The sequence below is a fragment of the Planococcus citri genome, chromosome 5 (assembly GCF_950023065.1).
Source record: "Planococcus citri chromosome 5, ihPlaCitr1.1, whole genome shotgun sequence".
Classification (NCBI taxonomy): Eukaryota; Metazoa; Arthropoda; class Insecta; order Hemiptera; family Pseudococcidae; genus Planococcus; species Planococcus citri.
In genome coordinates, this window is record NC_088681.1 from 21,655,587 (window position 1) to 21,675,923 (window position 20,337).

The 20,337-nt window shown below is 34.5% G+C and overlaps 5 protein-coding genes across 5 annotated transcripts; 3 read left to right on the forward strand and 2 right to left on the reverse strand.

Moving 5' to 3' along the window:
* Window positions 1-1,034: 1,034 nt before the first annotated feature.
* On the forward strand, window positions 1,035-2,040 carry LOC135846195 (large ribosomal subunit protein uL14). The gene is made up of 4 exons (XM_065365157.1): window positions 1,035-1,193; window positions 1,400-1,612; window positions 1,694-1,807; window positions 1,892-2,040. Exons 1-4 carry the CDS (start codon window positions 1,181-1,183, stop codon window positions 1,972-1,974), a joined length of 423 nt encoding a protein of 140 aa, XP_065221229.1. The 5' UTR covers window positions 1,035-1,180; the 3' UTR covers window positions 1,975-2,040.
* On the reverse strand, window positions 2,026-4,173 carry Ndc1 (Nuclear division cycle 1). The gene has a single exon (XM_065365138.1). The coding sequence runs from the start codon at window positions 3,908-3,910 to the stop codon at window positions 2,270-2,272; it is 1,641 nt and encodes a 546-aa protein (XP_065221210.1). The 5' UTR covers window positions 3,911-4,173; the 3' UTR covers window positions 2,026-2,269.
* A 108-nt stretch (window positions 4,174-4,281) lies between these two features.
* Window positions 4,282-5,569, forward strand: LOC135846194 (esterase OVCA2). The gene is made up of 5 exons (XM_065365156.1): window positions 4,282-4,494; window positions 4,591-4,734; window positions 4,877-5,080; window positions 5,169-5,297; window positions 5,378-5,569. The coding sequence occupies exons 1-5, from the start codon at window positions 4,362-4,364 to the stop codon at window positions 5,518-5,520; spliced, it is 753 nt and encodes a 250-aa protein (XP_065221228.1). The 5' UTR covers window positions 4,282-4,361; the 3' UTR covers window positions 5,521-5,569.
* Window positions 5,570-7,572: 2,003 nt separating this feature from the next.
* Window positions 7,573-8,562, reverse strand: EloB (elongin B). The gene is made up of 4 exons (XM_065365159.1): window positions 8,350-8,562; window positions 8,168-8,261; window positions 7,942-8,086; window positions 7,573-7,867 (listed from the first exon to the last, which is right to left on the reverse strand). The coding sequence occupies exons 1-4, from the start codon at window positions 8,350-8,352 to the stop codon at window positions 7,762-7,764; spliced, it is 348 nt and encodes a 115-aa protein (XP_065221231.1). The 5' UTR covers window positions 8,353-8,562; the 3' UTR covers window positions 7,573-7,761.
* Window positions 8,563-8,678: 116 nt separating this feature from the next.
* Window positions 8,679-15,455, forward strand: LOC135846185 (uncharacterized). The gene is made up of 3 exons (XM_065365145.1): window positions 8,679-9,167; window positions 9,812-11,065; window positions 15,175-15,455. The coding sequence occupies exons 1-3, from the start codon at window positions 9,053-9,055 to the stop codon at window positions 15,186-15,188; spliced, it is 1,383 nt and encodes a 460-aa protein (XP_065221217.1). The 5' UTR covers window positions 8,679-9,052; the 3' UTR covers window positions 15,189-15,455.
* The last annotated feature ends 4,882 nt before the right edge of the window (window positions 15,456-20,337 follow it).

The window sequence follows — 20,337 nt, forward strand, 5'->3', positions numbered from 1 at the left end:
AATTTGCAAAAAAGCATATTATTATACTACCTACTTTTTTGCCAATAATTGCCCAAACGACCTATTTCTGGTAAAAATTGATCAAGTTTCGCCTTTGCTGAAAATTTCTAAAAAGTTTCGCTTTTTTGCCTGAAATTTCCAAAAAGTCCTGCTTTTTGCTAAACTTTGCCAAAGTCTATGTCGAAATTCATAGTTGGATTTTGATTAAAATATTTTGTATCGTATTTTTTAAACATCGAATTTAATTGAAAAGTTCAGTAAAGTTCAGTAAATTCTGGATTTTTTTCTGCATTAAAATGTTTTATTTCCGTCTTGTAACTTTCTTGCAAACTTTTTTGGTTACTAGAGTCACTTTTTTTTCAGAAAAAATTGAGTACGAGCCCTGATAATTGCCAAAAAGTCTTGCTTTGTTACTGAAAGCAAAAAGTTGCCGAATGATCTCATTTTTTTGACAAAAATTTGAAAAAGTCATCCGTTTTTGCCACTAATTGCCAAAGATTGCAGCTTTTTGCTTTTTCAAGAATTGTCAAATGTCTCAATCAAGTTTCATTTTATTGTTTAGAACTTTTTAACCATTTTCATTCAACAATTAATAGTGTTTTGATTTTTATTGACTCTGAGTCTGAATTTTTTTGTGATGCTTTGCCACGTCTTTTAACTTTTTAGTTGATTGATTACTTTTTCAGTTTTTCGATCTTTTTTAGTTATAAAGTAAAATTACGTTTTATAAAAAAAAATTGAGTACGGAGCAGGGATGAAAGAACAAGGAATTTTGTTCTTCGTTCTTCGTTCTTTTTGTTCCTGAAATGAAATGAAATTCATGGCTGAAAAAAAATAAAAAACATCGTCATCATCACTTTTTACTTCGCAATGCTCGCATCTGATCAGAATTCAGAAATCTCCATCCTGAATTCCTGATTCTGAAATTATTTTTCAAAAATATTTCTATAAATTCAAAAATTTATCAAAAAAGTAAAAATCGCGTAAAATCTCGGTAAAAAACCGTAAATTACCAAACATTTTCTTCAACATCGTGTTTTTCACCGATGAGTTTTCACTACTTCAAAAAGCTCAAAAAATCTTCAAACCGAAAGCCAGCATTTCCAAATCCTCGAATGAATACGTGCAGTTTATAATTTCAGCAATTAAAACTTAAATTTTGGGTGTAAATTAAGCTACCATGTCGAAGCGAGGTAAGTTTTCAATAATTTAATGTATCGTTAATCATTCTCAGTGATTCCTCGCACCGTACAGTTTAAATCCATCTCCAAATCATCCCTGTAATTATCATCACACGACTCCTACATCAAACACTCCTCACATCTGCTTTTTTGAAGTTATCAAATCGTATCACGAAGCTCGAAACACTTTACTAATTTATATTCATGTTCTCTTTCAGGACGTGGTGGTTCCGCAGGAGCCAAATTCAGGATCTCTCTTGGTTTACCTGTAGGAGCAGTCATCAACTGTGCTGATAACACCGGAGCCAAGAACTTGTTCGTTATTGCTGTTCATGGCGTTAAAGGACGTTTGAATAGATTACCAGCCGCTGGTTGTGGTGATATGTTTGTAGCCACTGTCAAAAAGGGTAAACCCGAACTCCGTAAAAAAGGTAAATTCGTCTCACCTACGTTGAAACATCGTACGACTATTTCGTAGATCGTTATTTACATTTATATTCGATTTCTTACAGTAATGCCCGCCGTAGTCATCCGTCAACGAAAGCCTTTCCGCAGGAAGGACGGTGTATTCATTTACTTCGAAGATAACGCTGGTGTAATAGTCAACAATAAAGGCGAAATGAAAGGTAATTTGAACTTCTTCACATATCATAATATTTCGTAATCGGTCGCTGACAGAATACTAATTCTTTTCCGTTTATTTACTACAGGCAGTGCCATTACTGGACCAGTGGCTAAAGAATGCGCAGATTTATGGCCTAGAATCGCATCTAACGCTAGCAGTATCGCTTGATTGTATTTCTTTATTTTACAACCCGTGTTTTTTTAAGTTTTGAAAATAAAATTTGAAACTCGTAAATTTGTTTATTGAATTCGAGTTCGTGTAACAAAGAAACAGCACATCATCTAAATGAAAAATTACGCTAAATTAAAACTAAGCTCATTAAGTGACGAAAAATAATTATAATAGATCTATCTACACAACAAAAGTACAAAAGAAAAATAACAAACCTAGTAAATAAAATGAATAAACGACTTGAGCAAATTGATTACACGTAGAACTAAAAATATTACAACTTCTATAAAATTTAATTTTTGAAAGATACGAAACTAGAAAACAATTTTTCATCTTCGGCTGATAAATTTAAATCTCTAGTATACGATCCGAAATTATTGGACAATTTATACAAACTACTTTTTACAACGGACGCGAGGAACTTCTTGATTTGTAAAATGGAAGAATTTGGTTTCTTATTGATCACTACGACTAATTTATTCAAAGCCAAGTTCAACTGCAAAAGGCAAGTGATGATATTGGAAAGATCTTGCTGAACTACACCGTATTTATCGTCTTGTTTCGAAGCTGCAGCTAAATTAGAGATACTATAGCAAGCCAATGCCAACGCTTGATTGTTCTGTAGAGCAAATTCGATCTGTTTCTCAGTCATTTCTTCGGCGAAATAAGCGATCACACGAATACTCTTCAGAGAATTGGCGATTTTCGAGAATAAAGTATCTTTACGCTGTTTATTAACATTCGAGCTTTTCTCATCGATATAGTGAGTCATCGATAAAGGACGCATCTTCGAGTAATATTTCTCTATAGTAGGTTTCGAGTTATCCGGAGAAATGTTTGATTTATTAGAACTGGTTATCTTTTCCAATCGATTAATGGTATCGGTTATAAGCTTGAGCACTTCTTGAGAAATCTCTCTCCAAGTGTACGGATGTCCGCCGGGATAACTGAGAGAAAATATTTCTTTCCTTCTGGAAGAGTCGAATTGCGATATGACGTTGAGATCGTAGTATCCCATGTATTGAATTAGAGGGATATTATCGGTAGATATGGCGTCTTTCAGAGTGAACACATCGTGTTGTTTGGTTCCGGCGCTGCTAATGATAGGGAAATCGATTTTAGCCGTCAGATAAATATTAAAAAGTAACTTTAAAATTAGATTATTGAAGAAAATGAACGCGTTTAAAAGCCATAAACAATAAAACACGAATGGATTGAAGATGATCGAATACGAAATATTACACTTGACCGAAAATGATAAACAAATAAACGAACAAAACGAATGGCCGGTTATCAGATAAAACACTACGAATAGAAAACTATAATAAAACGATTTAATCGAAGCTTTCTTAGCAACTAGGAAAATAGTAGGCATCGATACGCAATGATTTTGCTGTACTAACGAAAAGTACTTGAAACTTTTATGGTAAATAAAATCTTTGAAAAAGAACACGAGATTCATCCAAATAGCATCGTTCAGCAGAATGATGATGGTTTCGGTGATATTGTCTTCGGGTTGTATTTCGTTGTTCAACGGATCGACGAAATAATGCTTCAATGCGATGAAAAATACGATAGCTGATAAAATACCTTGTAAGAAATATACAAGCAGCCATATAAAATGATAAGGAGAAAGTTTACTGCATATGAATCGAAATCTGGAGACGTTATCGCACTGCTTGACTCGCAGATACTGGGTGCTTTTGGTCACGATGCAAACAGCCGACAGGAAAAGTTGAAATAAGAAAATGACGAAAAACCGCGGCTTGAATACGTTCGTCACCCATGTTATCATCCAAAACAACGGATCTTCGCTGAAATTTACAGATGCTACGAACTGCAGGATGAATGATTGAATGAAGATTTGCCACAGGATGATCCATGATAGACGTTTCAGCAGGATTTCTTTGAAACCGAAGTGTACATTTGCCATCGGCTCGATCAAGTTTCCAATGCCCGGCGAATTCTTGATAGTAGGCAGCTGTACGATGTTTGACTGTTAGTTGATTGAAGCAGCTTTCTGGAGCGAATACGGCGTCATTTTAAAGTTGACGATTGAACTCCTGAAGCAATAGCGAACATATTTTTGCAGAATTTAACACAATAATTCGATGAGAACTACACAAATATTGTAAAAATTGAAAAAATTGACGCAAAATTTGATTTTGCATTCCGCGCATTCGCAAAAGAAATTATTTTTTTGACTTCGAACCGTGGTAACTGATACCGACATTGTTGCAATTTGACAACGGTGCAGTTGCAACGTTGCTGAAATTTTTTGTTTTTTTTTCGAAAATTTGATCAGCTGTCCTGATTTCAGCTGATATGGGAATCAAATTAAAATTTGATTAATTGATAATTGATTATCGAAGCTTGAAAATTGTATGAAATTTGAATATGCTATACTTCAAACATTCAAATATGTGTCCATCCCCATCCCTTTGCTGAATTTTTACTTCGCTTTTTGTGTGACCATCTCGTTTTTTGGTCAATCAACCATGGCCCAAGAAAAATTAAAGTTAAGTATATCAAACTTTGAATAAATGGCACAACATTTAAAACCTTCATCACTGATAGAATAAAGAATTTTACTCAACCACATTTCATTTCAACAGATTCTGTGTTTGCATGGATATCAACAAAATGCCCAACTACTGAGGGAGAAAACCGGTGGTATTAGAAAAGCTATCAAGACAGTCGAGTGGCATTTCATAGATTCGCCTCATCGAGTGGAAAATAGTACAGATGACGAAAAAGGTACAATCGGAAATGATGAATAACACTGTCGTGGACTTCTCATATCTATAATTGTTCTAAAAAATGAATCGATTGTCTGCCTTTGCACCAGTATTTTGACGAATTTCATAGAATAATGAATCACCGATTTTCTGTTATTCAGATCCACGAGGCTGGTGGTTTACCAATGAAAATCGTACGTACAGTCGCAGCGAAAGCGATCTCGATGTTGGATTTCAAGATAGTTTAGAAGCGATTGAAAATAAATATACTAAGGATGGTCCATACCATGGATTATTAGGATTTTCTCAAGGGGGATCTATGGCCGCAATAATTGCTGCATTAGATCAACAAAAATCAAAAAGAAGTAGGCCTGCTATCATTGACTGATTTACTAATCATCTCTTCGAGAACAACTACTAATTCACTGCATTATTTTCCTATTTATCTCGTAGGGTTCCAATTCATCATGCTTGTCTCTGGATTGAAATCACACATCAAGAGTCATTCGAAATTTTACGAAAATATAATCGATATACCATCGCTACACGTAATGGGTGAAGCTGATACTTTGGTTGACAAAGGTACGACTGAGTTTGATTTACAAAAAAATCGTCTGAAAACTTATTACTTAACGTGAATTTATGAACACATTTTGCTACAGGAAAAAGTGAAGAATTGGCCGAATGCTTTAATCCCACAATACGAGAAGTTTACGTTCATAAAAAAGCTCATCTAATACCTTGTGATAAAACAGCCATTACCGTATACAGAAACTTTATTCAAAAATTCTCAAATAGTACTTAACTATAGCGAACTTTGTTCTCTAAATGCAATAAATTTATAATCAGTCTCAGTCTGCGTTTTAAATACATTAAACTCGACTCTAAATCTCCACTCTCCTCCCGCCGTTGGCATTTTTAATTATCAAAAAGAGCCTTTGTGTTGTGAGTTATCTAATTATCTGCGGTTCAAGATGAGTTGCAGGTGTTGGGTGAAATCTACTTGGAGTAAATTGAATGAAAATGCATTAGGTAAGGAATCAATTATATATATATCCTATTTTATATTTCTACTGTCAAATACCCACCATATGCATGATGCAATTGGCTGCTAAATTATGAAATTTAAATCTTTTTGTATTGATTTTGCAGTTAAATTCGTGGCTTCACCAAAAGTCGTACTAATATATGCAATATGGCATACTTACGTTAACTGGCGTTCACAAAGGAAAGTAGAAAAAGTATGGCTCGATTGGGGTGCCGAAATAAAAGCCGAATTAATGGATTTAGAGGCCCGTAGAAGTGCTCACTCTTTGACACTTTCTGATTTGACGAACGATACAGGTTGAAATTTTTAATTCATGTTTCTAATTTTATATATTGAAATTATGGATGAGTTCCTATAATTTTGCAATTTGCATACTTTCATTTGTTGTGTTAGTTGACCAAAAATACATTGTTTCACCAGAATGTGGGCTGTATGGCGATATTGAAGATTAAATGTCCACCTGTTTGGAAAATATTTGAAATACTAATGAACGGTGGGTTATGGAGCTTCCTTTATAGTGACAATAAGCTGACAATAGACGATTTCTTTAGAAAAGTCGAATGCATAGATTCAAATGGAAGTAGTTTATACTGTCCATGGTCAAGTGAAAGTCAAAATATTACGACTTTTACCTGGACTGATGAACAAAATACATATAAAATTGAGGATTTTCATCGAAGTGAATAATCATCAGAATTTTTAAGAAATGTTATCAATTTACAAGTCTAGAAGTTCAAACGTAACGTAAAATTGAGTTTGAAAAAATTCCACGTTTTTTCAGTAGATTGTCTATTGCCAGCTTATTGCCAATGAGAAAGCTTCAACATTTTCAAAATAATTTTTCAGGTTTTCAATTTCATCAAGTATCCTACCCAAGGCTGGTATACTTGAGAAAGCGATGAAGTATTTCAAATTCAAATTCTTCTGTACTCGCCGACGCCATCAATCGCATCCGCTGGCAGTATCGCATAATTGTATTTCTTTACTTTACAATCCGTGTTTTTTTAAGTTTTGATAATAAAATTTGGAATTCAAAAATCTGATTATTTAATTCGAGTTCGTAATTTATTCAAAGCCAAGTTCAACTGCAAAAGGCAAGTGATGTGATGATATTGGAAAGATCTTGCTGAACTACGCCGTATTTATCGCCTTGTTTCGAAGCTGCAGCTAAATTAGAGATACTATAGCAAGCCAATGCAATGCTTGATTATTCTGTAGAGCAAATTCAATCTGTTTCTCAGTCATCTCTTCGGTGAAATAAGCGATCACATGTATACTCTTTAGAGAATTGGCATACCTGGATTGAAATCATACATCAAGAGTCATTTGAAATTTGACGAAAATATAATCAATATACCATCGCTACATGTTATGGGTGAAGCTGATACTTTGGTTGACAAAGGTACGACTGAGTTTTGATCTTAAAAAAATCGTTTGGAAACTTATTTACGTGAATTTATCAACACATTTTGCTACAGGATAAAGTGAAGAATTGGCCAAATGCTTTAATCCCACAATACACGAAATTTACGTTCATAAAAAAGCTCATCTAATACCTTGTGATAAAACAGCCATTACCGTATACAGAAACTTTATTCAAAAATTCTCAAATGGTACTTAACTATAGCGAACTTTGCTACACGTGGATGTGATATCGACTACTCTACAAGCAATAAATTTATAATCAGTCTGCGTTTTAAATACATTAAATTCGACTCTAAATCTACCTACAATCAAAGATCCCGTAGAAATAATCGATTAAAACTAACCGTATCACTTAACACAGCACCACGAAGGAACACAGAACAATTCGAAATAATAAATGATTTTATTAAAAATGTAAATACGTAGGAATATATATGTAGGTAGAATTAAATCACAAGAAACCTAAGAAGTAAAAAAAGTAATGATCAAACAACATATTTACACGCGTAGAATAAACGAAAACTTATTAATGATTAAAGATCTCCAGTGTAGCAGAGAAATAAACACCAGTACTCAAGTACTTTCGGCACATTCGGCGTTATTCTTCATGACGTATGGCAAATCCGGTGGAGTAGAGTAAGGTTCCAGATCGAGGGTCTCAAATTCACCACTCTCTTGCCTAATGAAACACAGTATTCGATTACAATCACACTAATTACATTAACGTAACAAATATCAAGAAATTTATATTACTTTATGGCCAGTCCGATAAAACCAGGCGACTGGGCACGAGCTAAGTTAGTGTTATAGCCGTAATCAGACAACGTTTTTTCGTCTTCCATGGTTTCGTGATCTTTAGTGAAAAGCATCTGATTCTCCGGCGCCACCTTAATGATACCTATATAAAAATAACATGTAATTAGGTAAAATCAGGCCTATGTTGCAACATGCATTTTGGTCGAAACACAACGACGATTACCTTCGATTATTTTCTTCACTTCTTGAATATCGGTATTGTCTTTAGCATCGGTGAAGATGGTGAGCTTTTTACGTTGAATCATGAGGTAGACATCCTGAGACATCAAAGGAAATTAAAGCGTAAGAATAAAAACAATGGCATACGTTCTTACGCAGTGAAAAAGCATGAAAAATAAAACTTACCATTTTGGAAATTATCGATGAAATTTAACTTAGAAACAAAAGCGAAGTAACACACGTGAATAATAAATTAAATGTACAAGAAGCACGTTTAAAAAACAACAGAAAGTACCACGCCAATTACTAACAAAATGCAGGACTCAAATGAAATACTTGGAATGGACGAAAGGAAAGGATGACAAGTTTGACGCATTTTTCTATTCATTGGAATAATTCGAGGAATTTTCCAAAACAAGGAAATATGGACGAATGAACAATTTGGATGATGCAAAATTCAATTTCAAATGATCTACGAAAATACGCTTTACTCATTACGCTCCTCAGGGTTGTATTAGAAGGAGCGATTATCGATGTCGTCACACATACTGATATTAATCGATTATTATATCGATAGTTACTTATATCGATTTCTATGAAACATGTCCGATTGTAGTCGATCATTTCTTATTACAATATATTCGTTTTATGACAGCCGAGCTGTATGGTTTACTTATTTTCTTATATGATAGCAGAGGTCGTGGTTAATAAGGATTAATTCCATTCGTGATATTTTATATACATTCGTCGCGTTTTCGAAAAAATTAAATTGAAAAAAAAAGTGCACTAAAATCGATTTTGATCGAATTGAATATTCAACTTTTTAATTTTTTTAATAAAAATTAATTTTTCGAATTTTTTGATCGTGTGACCGATTTTTTATATTAAAATGGAACGAGATCAGATTAACGGTTCTAATGATCAAGGCGGAGAACAAGGAGATCAATCTGGTGAACAATCACAGCCATTAAATGGGGAAACGAGCCGGAACAATGTTCAGAATGGTCTGTAATAATTATAATAATTGGTACCTAATGATCAATATTTTTTAGAATTTATTGAATTTATATGAATATTCGGATCTCGAACAATTTAATTTTGTTTAAATTCCTAATACCCCTGGGTGACGTGCACCAGAATTTATTTTTTGAAAAATTTTTTTTGAGAAATTTGAAGTTGATTAATTATTATTAAATTTGAGTGACAATTTCAGTTGATAGGTATTTTTTAGCGAGACCCTTCACTGAAATTGAATATTGAAACTGAAGAGAATTTTTATACTCACGTAAATTGTATATTCTGATCATCTGAATGTGGATTATTAATTTTTTTAAAAATTGAACTCTCTTTTTAGACTTTTTTGACATTTTCGTGATTTTTTTTCCTTATTGGAATAAAGTTTGATAAACTGAATTTTTTTTGAATTTTTTTAGAACAAAATCTGTTTTTTTCTTACGTGAACGAATTTTTTTTGAACAAATTCAAGTGATCAGCTGAATTTTTTGAACAAAATTTCGAGTGAGCAGCTATTTTTTTGATGAAAAATTTCTCAGTTGATTTTTTTTCTAAAATAGAAGAGAATAAAATTGAATTAAAATTTTAAAAAAAAATAATAAAAGTAACACAATGTTTGATTTTATTTTATTAGGTACTGAGGATTCACCTCCACTATCGAACGAACTTGTCTTTACCATCTTAACTGACTTCCGAGATGAACTTGCTTCAATTAAGGCAGAATTCGAATCCATGAAAGACAATTTAAAAAATATGCCTTCCTCTACTGAAAATCGCGATCGTCATACAAGATCCTTTTTAAAATTTAATACTCCAACTTCTGGTAGTGTCTTGACCAAAAATACTAACTATGATCTTTGGAAATCACGTTTTCTTTTTGAATTGAAGGCGCAAGGAGCGCAATATTTGCTTGACAAACTAATAAAACAAAAGAAAACGAAGGATGAGAGAGAAGCCGATGAAGCTGCGGCTCTTCGTGCTTTGATTGATCGTCTGGACGAAACTCATCATCGAATGATTCAAGGAGAAAATACTGTCGAAGCTGCGCTTCAAAAACTTGATTCTAATAGGGCCCCAAAAGGTGTGTTGACTACAACCACCTTATGGGAACAGTTATACTCGATCAAGTATAGGGTTGGTGAGGAGACTGCTCCGGAATTCATGGTTAGGTTTGAGAATTTGGTTAAACAGATAGACGATGCTGTGGTCAATACTCCTGGTTCTGCAACTACTGAGAAGGAGACTGTTACTGATATTGAAAAGAAAAGGATTTTAATGTTAGCGATCGGTACCAGCAGCCAACATCTCCAGACTAGAGAGGCTGCCAAACAAATGTTGAATGATGGTAAAGGTATGACTTTTCTTGAGATGAAAACGTATTTTTTGAGCGATGAGCAACAAAATAACACTCTGAAGGAGAAGGAAACGCACTCCGATGCAGCTTTTGCGTTTTCGCAACGACAGCAGGGGGCTGGTGGGGGAAAGATGAAGAACGACAGGTTTCACTGGACCAAAAGTGACCAAAATGCGAAAAATCGAGCATCTCCTAATTCGAATCAGAACTCGAACTGTCTGTGCACCAATTGCGGAATGAGGGGTCACCAACGTCACAACTGTAAAAATGGTGAAAAGAAATGGTGTTACAACTGCTTTAGGCTAACCGATCATATTAGCGTCTCGTGCCCTCACAAAAATAAGAGAGCTGTCACTGTCAACTCCAAAAGTGCACCACCTCCACCCAAAAACCCAAAACTGCGGCCAATTTTGAAAAAGAAATCCGAAGTCAAGGGTCAAGCGAATCTGGTAGGAGCTGAAACTGTAAATGTTGGAGAAGAGGAGTACTACCTTTTCTACGTTGATGATCAAGAGAAGGAACCGGATGTTGAAAGTAAGATTTTAATTTTTGATCAAATTAATAATGATATGGTTAGATTTATTGCCGATTCAGGCGCGACTGAACATCTGATTAATAATAAATCAAAATTGAGTAATATAATTAGATTAGAAAATGTAAAGAGACTGGGTAGTGCAAATAAATCTGAGTGTGCTGACGTAATTATAGAATATAAAGGTGATATTACGTTTCTAAATGAGGGAACAAATAAGGTAGGGAATTTGAAAAATGTTTTCTTCTCTGAAAATGCCTCAGCAAATTTATTTTCTCTGAAAAAGTTAGTTCAAAAAGATTTGTCTGTTACTTTGAATAAAAATGGCTTGATTATTTTTGATAAAAATGGAAAAATTATAAAAACTGGAAAATTTGATGGAAAATTTTGGCATCTTGATTTCAAAATTTACAAAACTGATCGTGATTGTGATGAAATTTTTCTCACTAATGGAAAGGGAGGGAGCAATTCTGATCATTCCTATTATAGAAAAAGACCAATTTTAGATCAAGGTGATAAAATAGCTAAAAAGATCAGATTAGGAGGGAGAGATCAACCTTCCGGTTCGGAACATTCTTATAATAAATCTCCCACGAAAGAACCCTCTAAAAATGTTAAAAATGATGAAATAATTACCCAAAATGACCCAGAAAAAAATGAAACACCCCAAATTGAAAATCAAAATTTTGAAAAAGAAGAAATTATTGAGAATGTAAATTTTAATAATATTGACTGTAATAGTACACTTAGACATTATCTTGAAAATTAATGTGAAATGAATTTAAAAGATTTGTATGATCTAGATCAAAAACAAATTATTAGTTTGAAAAGTAGGGTAGGTTTACTTTGGCATCTCCGATTAAATCATGCTTCAAAAACTTACTTGGAAATTGCATCTAAGGTAATTCCATGTTTGAAAAACGTGAAATTCGTGGATGAAATTTCTGATTGTCTGGAATGTAAACGAGCAAAATTAACAAAATCACCTTGCAAAACGACAAGGTTAAGGAGGTCTGTGCCATTGACCCTGGTACATTCAGATCTTATGGGTCCGATCAACCCTACTGCCTATGGTTCAAACTCAAGGTATATTGTCACATTCATTGATGATTTTTCTAGATTTGCTTGTGCATACTCGTTGATTGATAAAACTACAGTTCATTTTGCCTTCAATCAATTTTTAAGATCTATGAGAAGTATTTTAGGAGTAGGCGTAAAAATTGGTATGTTAAAGCCTGGGACAGACGATCCAATATATTTGACAAACCAGGTTTGTCAAATTGATAAAATTTATCAACATATATTTGGTTGCATGGAAAGTCAAATATATTAGATCATGTAAACGCTCTGATAATCTAAGTTTTTTTTTCCAAATTTTCAAAGTTTTGTTGATCGATGACAACAATTCTGAAAATATAAATAATTTCTATTTTCAGAATTGGTGTCATCGATCAACAAAACGTTGAAAATTTGGAAAAAAAAACTTAGATTATCAGAGCGTTTACATGATCTAATATATTTGACTTTCCATGCAACTGATGCAACCAAATATATGTTGATTATATGTTGATAAATTTTATCAACGATGTCAATTTGACAAACCTGGTTTGTCAAATATATTGGATCGTCTGTCCCAGGCTTAAGAATTGATAATGGTACTGAATACCTCACTCCTATGATGAAACGAACTTTAGGGGAAGAAAAAATTGAACCTGATAGAGTAAATACTTACACTCCTGAACATAATTCAACTGCTGAACGTCTGAATAGGGAAATTCAAGAGAAAGTAAGAGCTTTATTATTCAGTGCAAAAATGCCAACTTTGTTCTGGAACTATGCACTTACCTACATGATACATATTTATAATCGGACCCCTAAAGTCTCAACAAAATTCAAAACTCCATATGAACTTATTTATAATAGAAAACCAAACCTGAAATATGTACGTCGTTTTGGTTGCCTAACTGTTGCTCTTGATCTAGCCAACAAAAATAAACCAAAGTTTCAGGAACGAGGTAAAGTAGGTTTTTTAATTGGCTGTAATGACACAGGTTATTCTGTTTTTATTCCTCAAACGAATGAAATAATTAAAACTAAACACATTGAATGTATTGAATCGCGAGTATATGGTGATTTTATTGATGAAAATTTCAAACTAAAAATGCAAACTGCTTCACAAACTGGATCGTTGAGGGAAATTAGTTGGAACGAACGCGCAGGAGGGAGAAATGGAGCTGAGATCATACATTCCTCTGTGGAGCTAACTACTCCATCATCCACTCAAGATCTCAACTCAGTCCGCGTTGATCCAACCTCAAAAGAAACCATAGACTGTCTCAAAAATGCAATTTCTGAAAGCTGTGATGACGAAGATGAATTTACTTTGAAGTGTGAGGAAATTGAACAAAATTATGCAATGCATTTGAGTGATGCATCCGATGAAATTGAGCCAGAAACTTATCTTGAGGCTATGAATAGTTCTGACAAAGAAAAATGGAAAATTGCAATTGAGAGTGAACTGAAATCACTTGAGAAAAATGAAACTTGGGATTTGGTAGATAGGAACAGCCTACCAAAAGGAACTAAAATAATAAAATCTAGGTGGGTAAATAGGATTAAAAGAGAATCTGATGGGGGAAAAATATTTAAAAGTAGATTAGTAGCTTTAGGTTATGCTGATAAAAATAAATATGATTTAACTGAAACTTATTCACCAGTTTCACGAATTAGTGATGTTAGACTTCTATTATGCCTAGCTAATAAATTTGACCTTGATCTTGAGCAAATGGATGTAAAAACAGCGTTTTTGAACGGAACTCTTGAAAAGAATATTTATATGGAAATACCTGAAGGGGTTAAATGTGATGATCAAACTCGTAAGGTTAAAGTTTGTAAGTTAAAAAAGGCATTATATGGTTTGAAAGTAAGTCCTCGTAGGCGGTATGAAAGATTTAGGAATTTTATGCTTAAAATGGGATTTACTGTATACCCATTTCAGTCATGTCTTTTTATCTGGAGAAAAAAGGACAAATTTGTCATTTTATTACTTTATGTAGATGACATTTTGATCATAGGGAACTGTAAGGATAAAATCTTAGAAACGAAAAGACAATTAAATACTGAATTTGAAATGAAAGATCTAGGGGAACCAAAGAGGTTTCTAGGTATTGATATTAAAAGAGATAGGAAAAATAAAATTTTAAATTTAAGTCAATCTCATTATATTGACACAATTTTACACAGGTTTAATATGAGCGAATGTAAACCTACCAAAATTCCAATGAGAACAAATGAAGCTGAAAAAAAGAGCAAAAACGAAAAAATTGCTCAAAGTGAATTTATTGAAATACCTATACCTTATCGTGAGGCTATAGGTAGTCTTCTTTATTTGGCAAATGGTACAAGACCTGATTTAATGTATGCAGTAAATACATTGAGTCGTAAGCAGAGCAATTATAATGATGATGATTGGACTAGGGTGAAACATGTATTTAGGTATATTAAAGGAACTAGAAATTTTGGGCTCAGTTATACTGGAAAATTTAAAGAAAATAATGAAATAGAATGTTATGCCGATGCTTCTTTAGGCACTAACGATAATGAAGGTAGATCAACCAGTGGCTATGCAATCAAGGTATTTGGTGATCTCATCAGTTGGCGGACAAAAAGAGCTAATCATGTTGCTCTTTCATCTGCCGAAGCAGAATTTATTGCTATGAGTCTAGCCTGTCGCGAAATTGTTTATTTGAACGAGATATGCAAACGTATGATAAGATTAGAAATTATTCCAGTCTTATACGAAGATAACTTGTCTGCAATACGGCTTGCAAAAAATGATGACTCACAGAGTTTTAAACACATAGTGAAATTATGCTATCACTATGTCAGACTAGAGATTAAAAATAAAAGATTAAAAATTGAATGGCGAAATACCAACGATCAAATCGCCGATATCTTTACAAAAGCGCTTCCAGATCAGAAGTTTGCTTCGTTCCGACAGTTCTTAGTAAAAGAACTGATTAATTAAAATTAATAAAGATAAAGATATTAGATAGTCTGCATTTTTAATCTTATTTTTAACTTGTATCTAAATCATGTTTAATTGTTTCAGGCCATTGGGATTAACGTTGTTTTGATACGATTCCAATTCCACGAATATATATTGAAAAAAGTTTTGACCGGATACGAGCAGCTGATAGTTTTATACTTTATTTTTCATCATCATTATGTGTGCCGAGGAGGGAGTATTAGAAGGAGCGATTATCGATGTCGTCACACATACTGATATTAATCGATTATTATATCGATAGTTACTTATATCGATTTCTATGAAACATGTCCGATTGTAGTCGATCATTTCTTATTACAATATATTCGTTTTATGACAGCCGAGCTGTATGGTTTACTTATTTTCTTATAGGTTGCCACGGTTTTTCAAAAATTGATCCGGATCACGGATCACGGATCGTAGCTGTAAAAAATGATCCGGATCACGGATCACGGATCACCAAGTAAAAAATGATCCGGATCACGGATCACGAATCATGCTCAAAAAAGTGATCCGGATCACGGATCACGGATCAAATTTCTGCGGATCATTTTAAAATGTTTGTTTTCTAGAAAAACGGCCAAAATTTGTCATTAAGCAGTAAAAAATCCCAAAATATACCACTTTTTTCCAAAATTGACCAAAAGTTTTGCTGTTTTGAGAAAAAATGACAAAAAATCACATTTCTTTTCAGAAAAATTGCTAAAGAAGCACACTTTTTCTCCAAAAATCATCAAAAAAATGATCCGTGATAGGTGATCCGTAAATGGCAAATTCAACGGATCACGAATCACGGATCATGGTATAAAAAAAGGATCCGGATCACGGATCACGGATCTTGCCTGAAAAAATGATCCGGATCACGGATCACGGATCACAAAAAGATGATCCGGATCAATGATGTTGAATTATGAACGCAAATAAGCATGTACACTCAGTACAAACATTGTATAACGTATATTTAGCTAGTCAAATGATGTTACATGAAAAGTAACGAGATAACGTTATTGGAGATAACGATAACGAGTAAACGATTCGTTATCGAACGATTGAACTATTTCAACACACCCCCTACAATCGGAGATGCCAACAATTATTACAATTTAAAATATTTGAATAAAAACAATGCGATTAAAATACACCAATAAATAATTAAAATAAATGCGAACACATTTCGATAAACGAATAAAATAATAAAATAACAACGATAAAATAATAACACATATGATCAACAACAATGAATAAAATACTGAATAGCATGGTATAAAATTATACGACACATTACACCAATCGCAAATAATCTAAAAATGAACCAAATTTAGGTGGTTCGAGAGCTTTCGTTAGCCCATCCGCTTGTTGATCGATCGAATATACATGATTTAATCGTAAGGTATTATTTCGGACATTTTCACAAATAAACTGGTATTTCACATCGAGGTGTTTGATTCTATTACTATTACGATAGTTTCTAACTAAATTAACACAGCTAAGATTATCCACATAAATAGTAATAGGTAATTTCACAGAAACGTTTATTGACTTGAGTAATTTGTTGAACCAAAGAACTTCCGTGATTACGGAACACAAAGATACATATTCAGCTTCCGTAGAGCTCAACGTAACAGTAGGCTGTTTTCTACTAGTCCAATGGACCACATTACCGAATATTTTAATTAAATTACCAGAAATCGATCTACGATCGGCACTATTAGCATGATCGGCATCCGAGAAACCAACTATAGCCTGATCTACATTAATATCGGTATAAACTAAACATTTGTTCGTAGTAGCCTTTAAATAACGAAGTACACGGAGCAAGTACTCATAATGAGTATCTGTAGCTTTGTCTTGGTAAACAGAAAAACGAGAAATACAGTAACAAAGGTCAGGTCTGGTAGCAACCATGAGATACATCAACGAACCTAACAGACTTTTATAAGGCTTCTTCGTAAGTTCTCCAGTGAATGCTAGATTGAGACTTTTCTCCATGGGTGTGCTAATAGGATCGCAGTTTTCCATACCAAATCTCTTGAGAATTTCAACGATCAACTCTTTCTGATTAATTTTCAACACTCTCTGATTAACATCATACATCACATTAATATTCAGAAAACTTTTCACTTCTCCAAGATCTCTAACTTTAAAACGTCTAGCAATCTCAGCCTTGATCCTCTCAACAGTTCTCAAATCTTTACCAAACACAAGTAAGTCATCAACGTATATCAAGATATAAATTTCCAATTCAAGTAACATAAACAAACACTCGTCCGCTTCCGATTGAGTGAAACCAAGTGAAATAAGAATTTCCTTGAGAAGCTCGTTCCATTCGTGAGCTGCTTGTTTCAATCCATAAATAGCCTTATGCAACAACAGCAACTTATTAGTTCCATACAGACGATGACCTTTAGGTATACGAATCAGAATGGTTTCTTTCAAAGGGCTATTAAGGAAGGCGGTGATAACGTCCATATGGTGGATGATTAGACCTTGAACAACAGCAAACGATAACATTAAACGAAGAGTTGACATTTTAGCAACAGGAGAATAAATCTCAAAATAATCAACACCTTCAATCTGCTGAAAACCTTTAGCAACTAATCTAGCTCTAAAACCAGTAGATTTCTTCTTAAAAGTCCAAGTTGTATCTATCACATTACACTCATCCGCTGACTCAACCACTGACCAAACTCCCAACTCTTCCATGGCTTTCAGTTCTTCACTCACTGCCCTTGACCAATCCTCACGATCACAAGAATTCAGAGCTTCGTTGTAAGTAATAGGAGTACCAATAGCTGAAGATAAAGCATAATATGCCTCCGCATCGTTTATGATAACATTATCAATATTATTCAGGTCTACTGGTACAGATGGTTGAATAGAGACAGAAACATCGCCAGTATGCGAATTTTTCGAAAAATACATCAAATTTTCATCAAATCTAACATCGCGAGAATACACTACCCTTTTTCCTTTTTCATACCATACTTTAAAACCATTTATACCATAACCAACTAAAGGACCTGTGAACGAACATTCATCTAGCTTACCAGAACGAATTTGAGGTGGTATCTGTACATGACATACACAGCCTAACATACGTAGATGGGAAATATCAGGTTTATTGCCATACCATACTTCAGCAGGAGTCTTCTTAGGAACAGCTACCGTAGGTGAACGATTAATCAGGTAAACAGCTGTTGCAGCAATCTCTGACCACAGGTACTTCGGAAAATTACCATCGAACATCATAATTCTGGTTTTCTCCATAATATAACGATTAATGCGTTCGGCAACGCCATTCAACTGAGGCGTATAACGAGGAGTGTACTGAATGTCGATACCCTTTTCAGCACAGAAGCTCTTGAAACTATCGGCGATGTATTCACCACCGTTATCGCACCGTACACCAAGCAAGGGTTTTTGGAATTTTGCTGTAACGGATGCGTAGAATTCTTTGAAGTGGTCCGATACTTCACTTTTATTCTTCATTGGATACACGACGGTGAAGTGAGAATAATCGTCAACGAAAACGAGCAGATAACGATTTCCATTGAAATCAGCAGGATCGATAGGACCTTGAACATCAGTGTGAATTAACTGCAGCTTTTCAGTAGCTCTAAAACGAGTACCAGAGAAATTTTCACGTGTTTGTCTGCCTTTTAAACATGATTCACATAGGTCATTCGCGTCATCTGTCAATGATTGCATACCGATAACCATTTTGTCATCGTACAGCTGATCTAAACTGGGTTTGGGTAGATGACCATAACGTTTGTGCAGCAATTCAAAATTTTTATCAGTTATCAGATGAGCCATATTTTGATTCTTGATAACAGTGAGAGTGGTACCGTACATGTCGTTGGAAAAAGCAACGCCACTCACAATAGGAATCCAGACATTATCTTGAAGTGCATAGATGTTCACTTCGTTTCGAAATAATACCACTTTACAGCCACCAATTTCGAAACGACGCATTGATAACAGGTTGGTTGTGAGATAAGGTGAGTAAAACACATTCTTCAATTCAATACGTTGACCAGCATTCGATAACACAATGACTGTACCAATCTTCGTAACTTTCAGTGTTGAATTTTTGTCCGCAATTTCGACCATAATGGGTTCTTTCAATTCGATGCACTTCGAGAATAGCTTATCATCGTTGATGTAGTGTTTGTTTGCACCACTGTCGAATAAAAAGGTAACAGCTGGAGAACCATCCGCAGGTTTAACACTACTAACGCCATCTGTGTTGGTTACCAGAAACGAAAACGCCGGAGAGTTATATTCAGCACCGCTACCGCTACATGACAAGTAGTTATTAGCATTACACTGCTGATACTGCTGATGCGAGTTCGTATGCATATTAATGTGATTACCAGCACAACACGAATGATAGGCTCTTCCGTTAGGTTGACAATTCGATTGGCAGTTATTATTACGATGGTAATTAGACGAACGTGAATTTCTGCCATTACCTCGACCTCTACCCCTTCCGTTTCTGTTACCATTTCCGTTTTGACCACCGGAATTCGGATTATTATACTGCTGGTTATTCTGTGACGAGTTCAGGTAACAATACTTAGAGGTGTGCCCAAACTTTTTACATTTATGGCAGTTCCCATAGAATTTCTTACGATGACCACCATCACCAGGGTTTCCATTGTTACTTGAACTGGGAGCAGTCGGAGCTGACGTAGGAAACGCTGTAGCAGGATTACGGTGAACAGTGCCAGGGGGAGGTGTAGCGTTTGAGGTAGGTGTGGTAACTGGCTCGGAGGTTTTTGTATCACTACCCATGTAGTTCGGATCCAGACTAGACAGGTAATCTTTCAACTTAGACGTAACTTCGTCCCAGTCTAAGGGAGTAGTCTGATTTTCCAGTGATACTCGAAATTGAGCAAATTGAACAGGTAGGCTTCGTAGCATGGAAATAATCCACTGACGTTCCGACGTAGTATCACCAAGATCTTTGAGATCGTTCACCTTGGATCGAAAGTTTGTAATATACAACGTCAGATCACTACCATATACAAATTTCAAGCTATATACTTCAGTACGTAAACTAGCCACACGAATATCGGATTTCTGCTTGAAATTATTCGAAAGAGCAACCCACATATCTTTGGCAAAGATTTTGTTCTTTACCACATGCAGCATCGAACCATCCAGATGCTTGACTATGGTCTGTATGCAATCGCTATTTTTATCTTCCCATTCTTCGGTCCG

Coding starts and splice junctions, on each gene's coding strand:
- Ndc1 (XM_065365138.1), bottom strand. CDS start 3,910: ATGGCAAATGTACACTTCGGTTTCAAAGAAATCCTGCTGAAACGTCTA.
- LOC135846185 (XM_065365145.1), top strand. CDS start 9,053: ATGGAACGAGATCAGATTAACGGTTCTAATGATCAAGGCGGAGAACAA. Junction 9,168..9,811: donor CCGGAACAATGTTCAGAATG/GTCTGTAATAAT, acceptor TTATTTTATTAG/GTACTGAGGATTCACCTCCA.
- LOC135846194 (XM_065365156.1), top strand. CDS start 4,362: ATGAAATTTGAATATGCTATACTTCAAACATTCAAATATGTGTCCATC. Junction 4,735..4,876: donor TAGTACAGATGACGAAAAAG/GTACAATCGGAA, acceptor TCTGTTATTCAG/ATCCACGAGGCTGGTGGTTT. Junction 5,081..5,168: donor TCAACAAAAATCAAAAAGAA/GTAGGCCTGCTA, acceptor TTTATCTCGTAG/GGTTCCAATTCATCATGCTT.
- EloB (XM_065365159.1), bottom strand. Junction 8,087..8,167: donor AGTGAAGAAAATAATCGAAG/GTAATCGTCGTT, acceptor ATTTTTATATAG/GTATCATTAAGGTGGCGCCG. Junction 7,868..7,941: donor TTTATCGGACTGGCCATAAA/GTAATATAAATT, acceptor GTGTTTCATTAG/GCAAGAGAGTGGTGAATTTG.
- LOC135846195 (XM_065365157.1), top strand. Junction 1,613..1,693: donor ACCCGAACTCCGTAAAAAAG/GTAAATTCGTCT, acceptor GATTTCTTACAG/TAATGCCCGCCGTAGTCATC. Junction 1,808..1,891: donor CAATAAAGGCGAAATGAAAG/GTAATTTGAACT, acceptor TATTTACTACAG/GCAGTGCCATTACTGGACCA.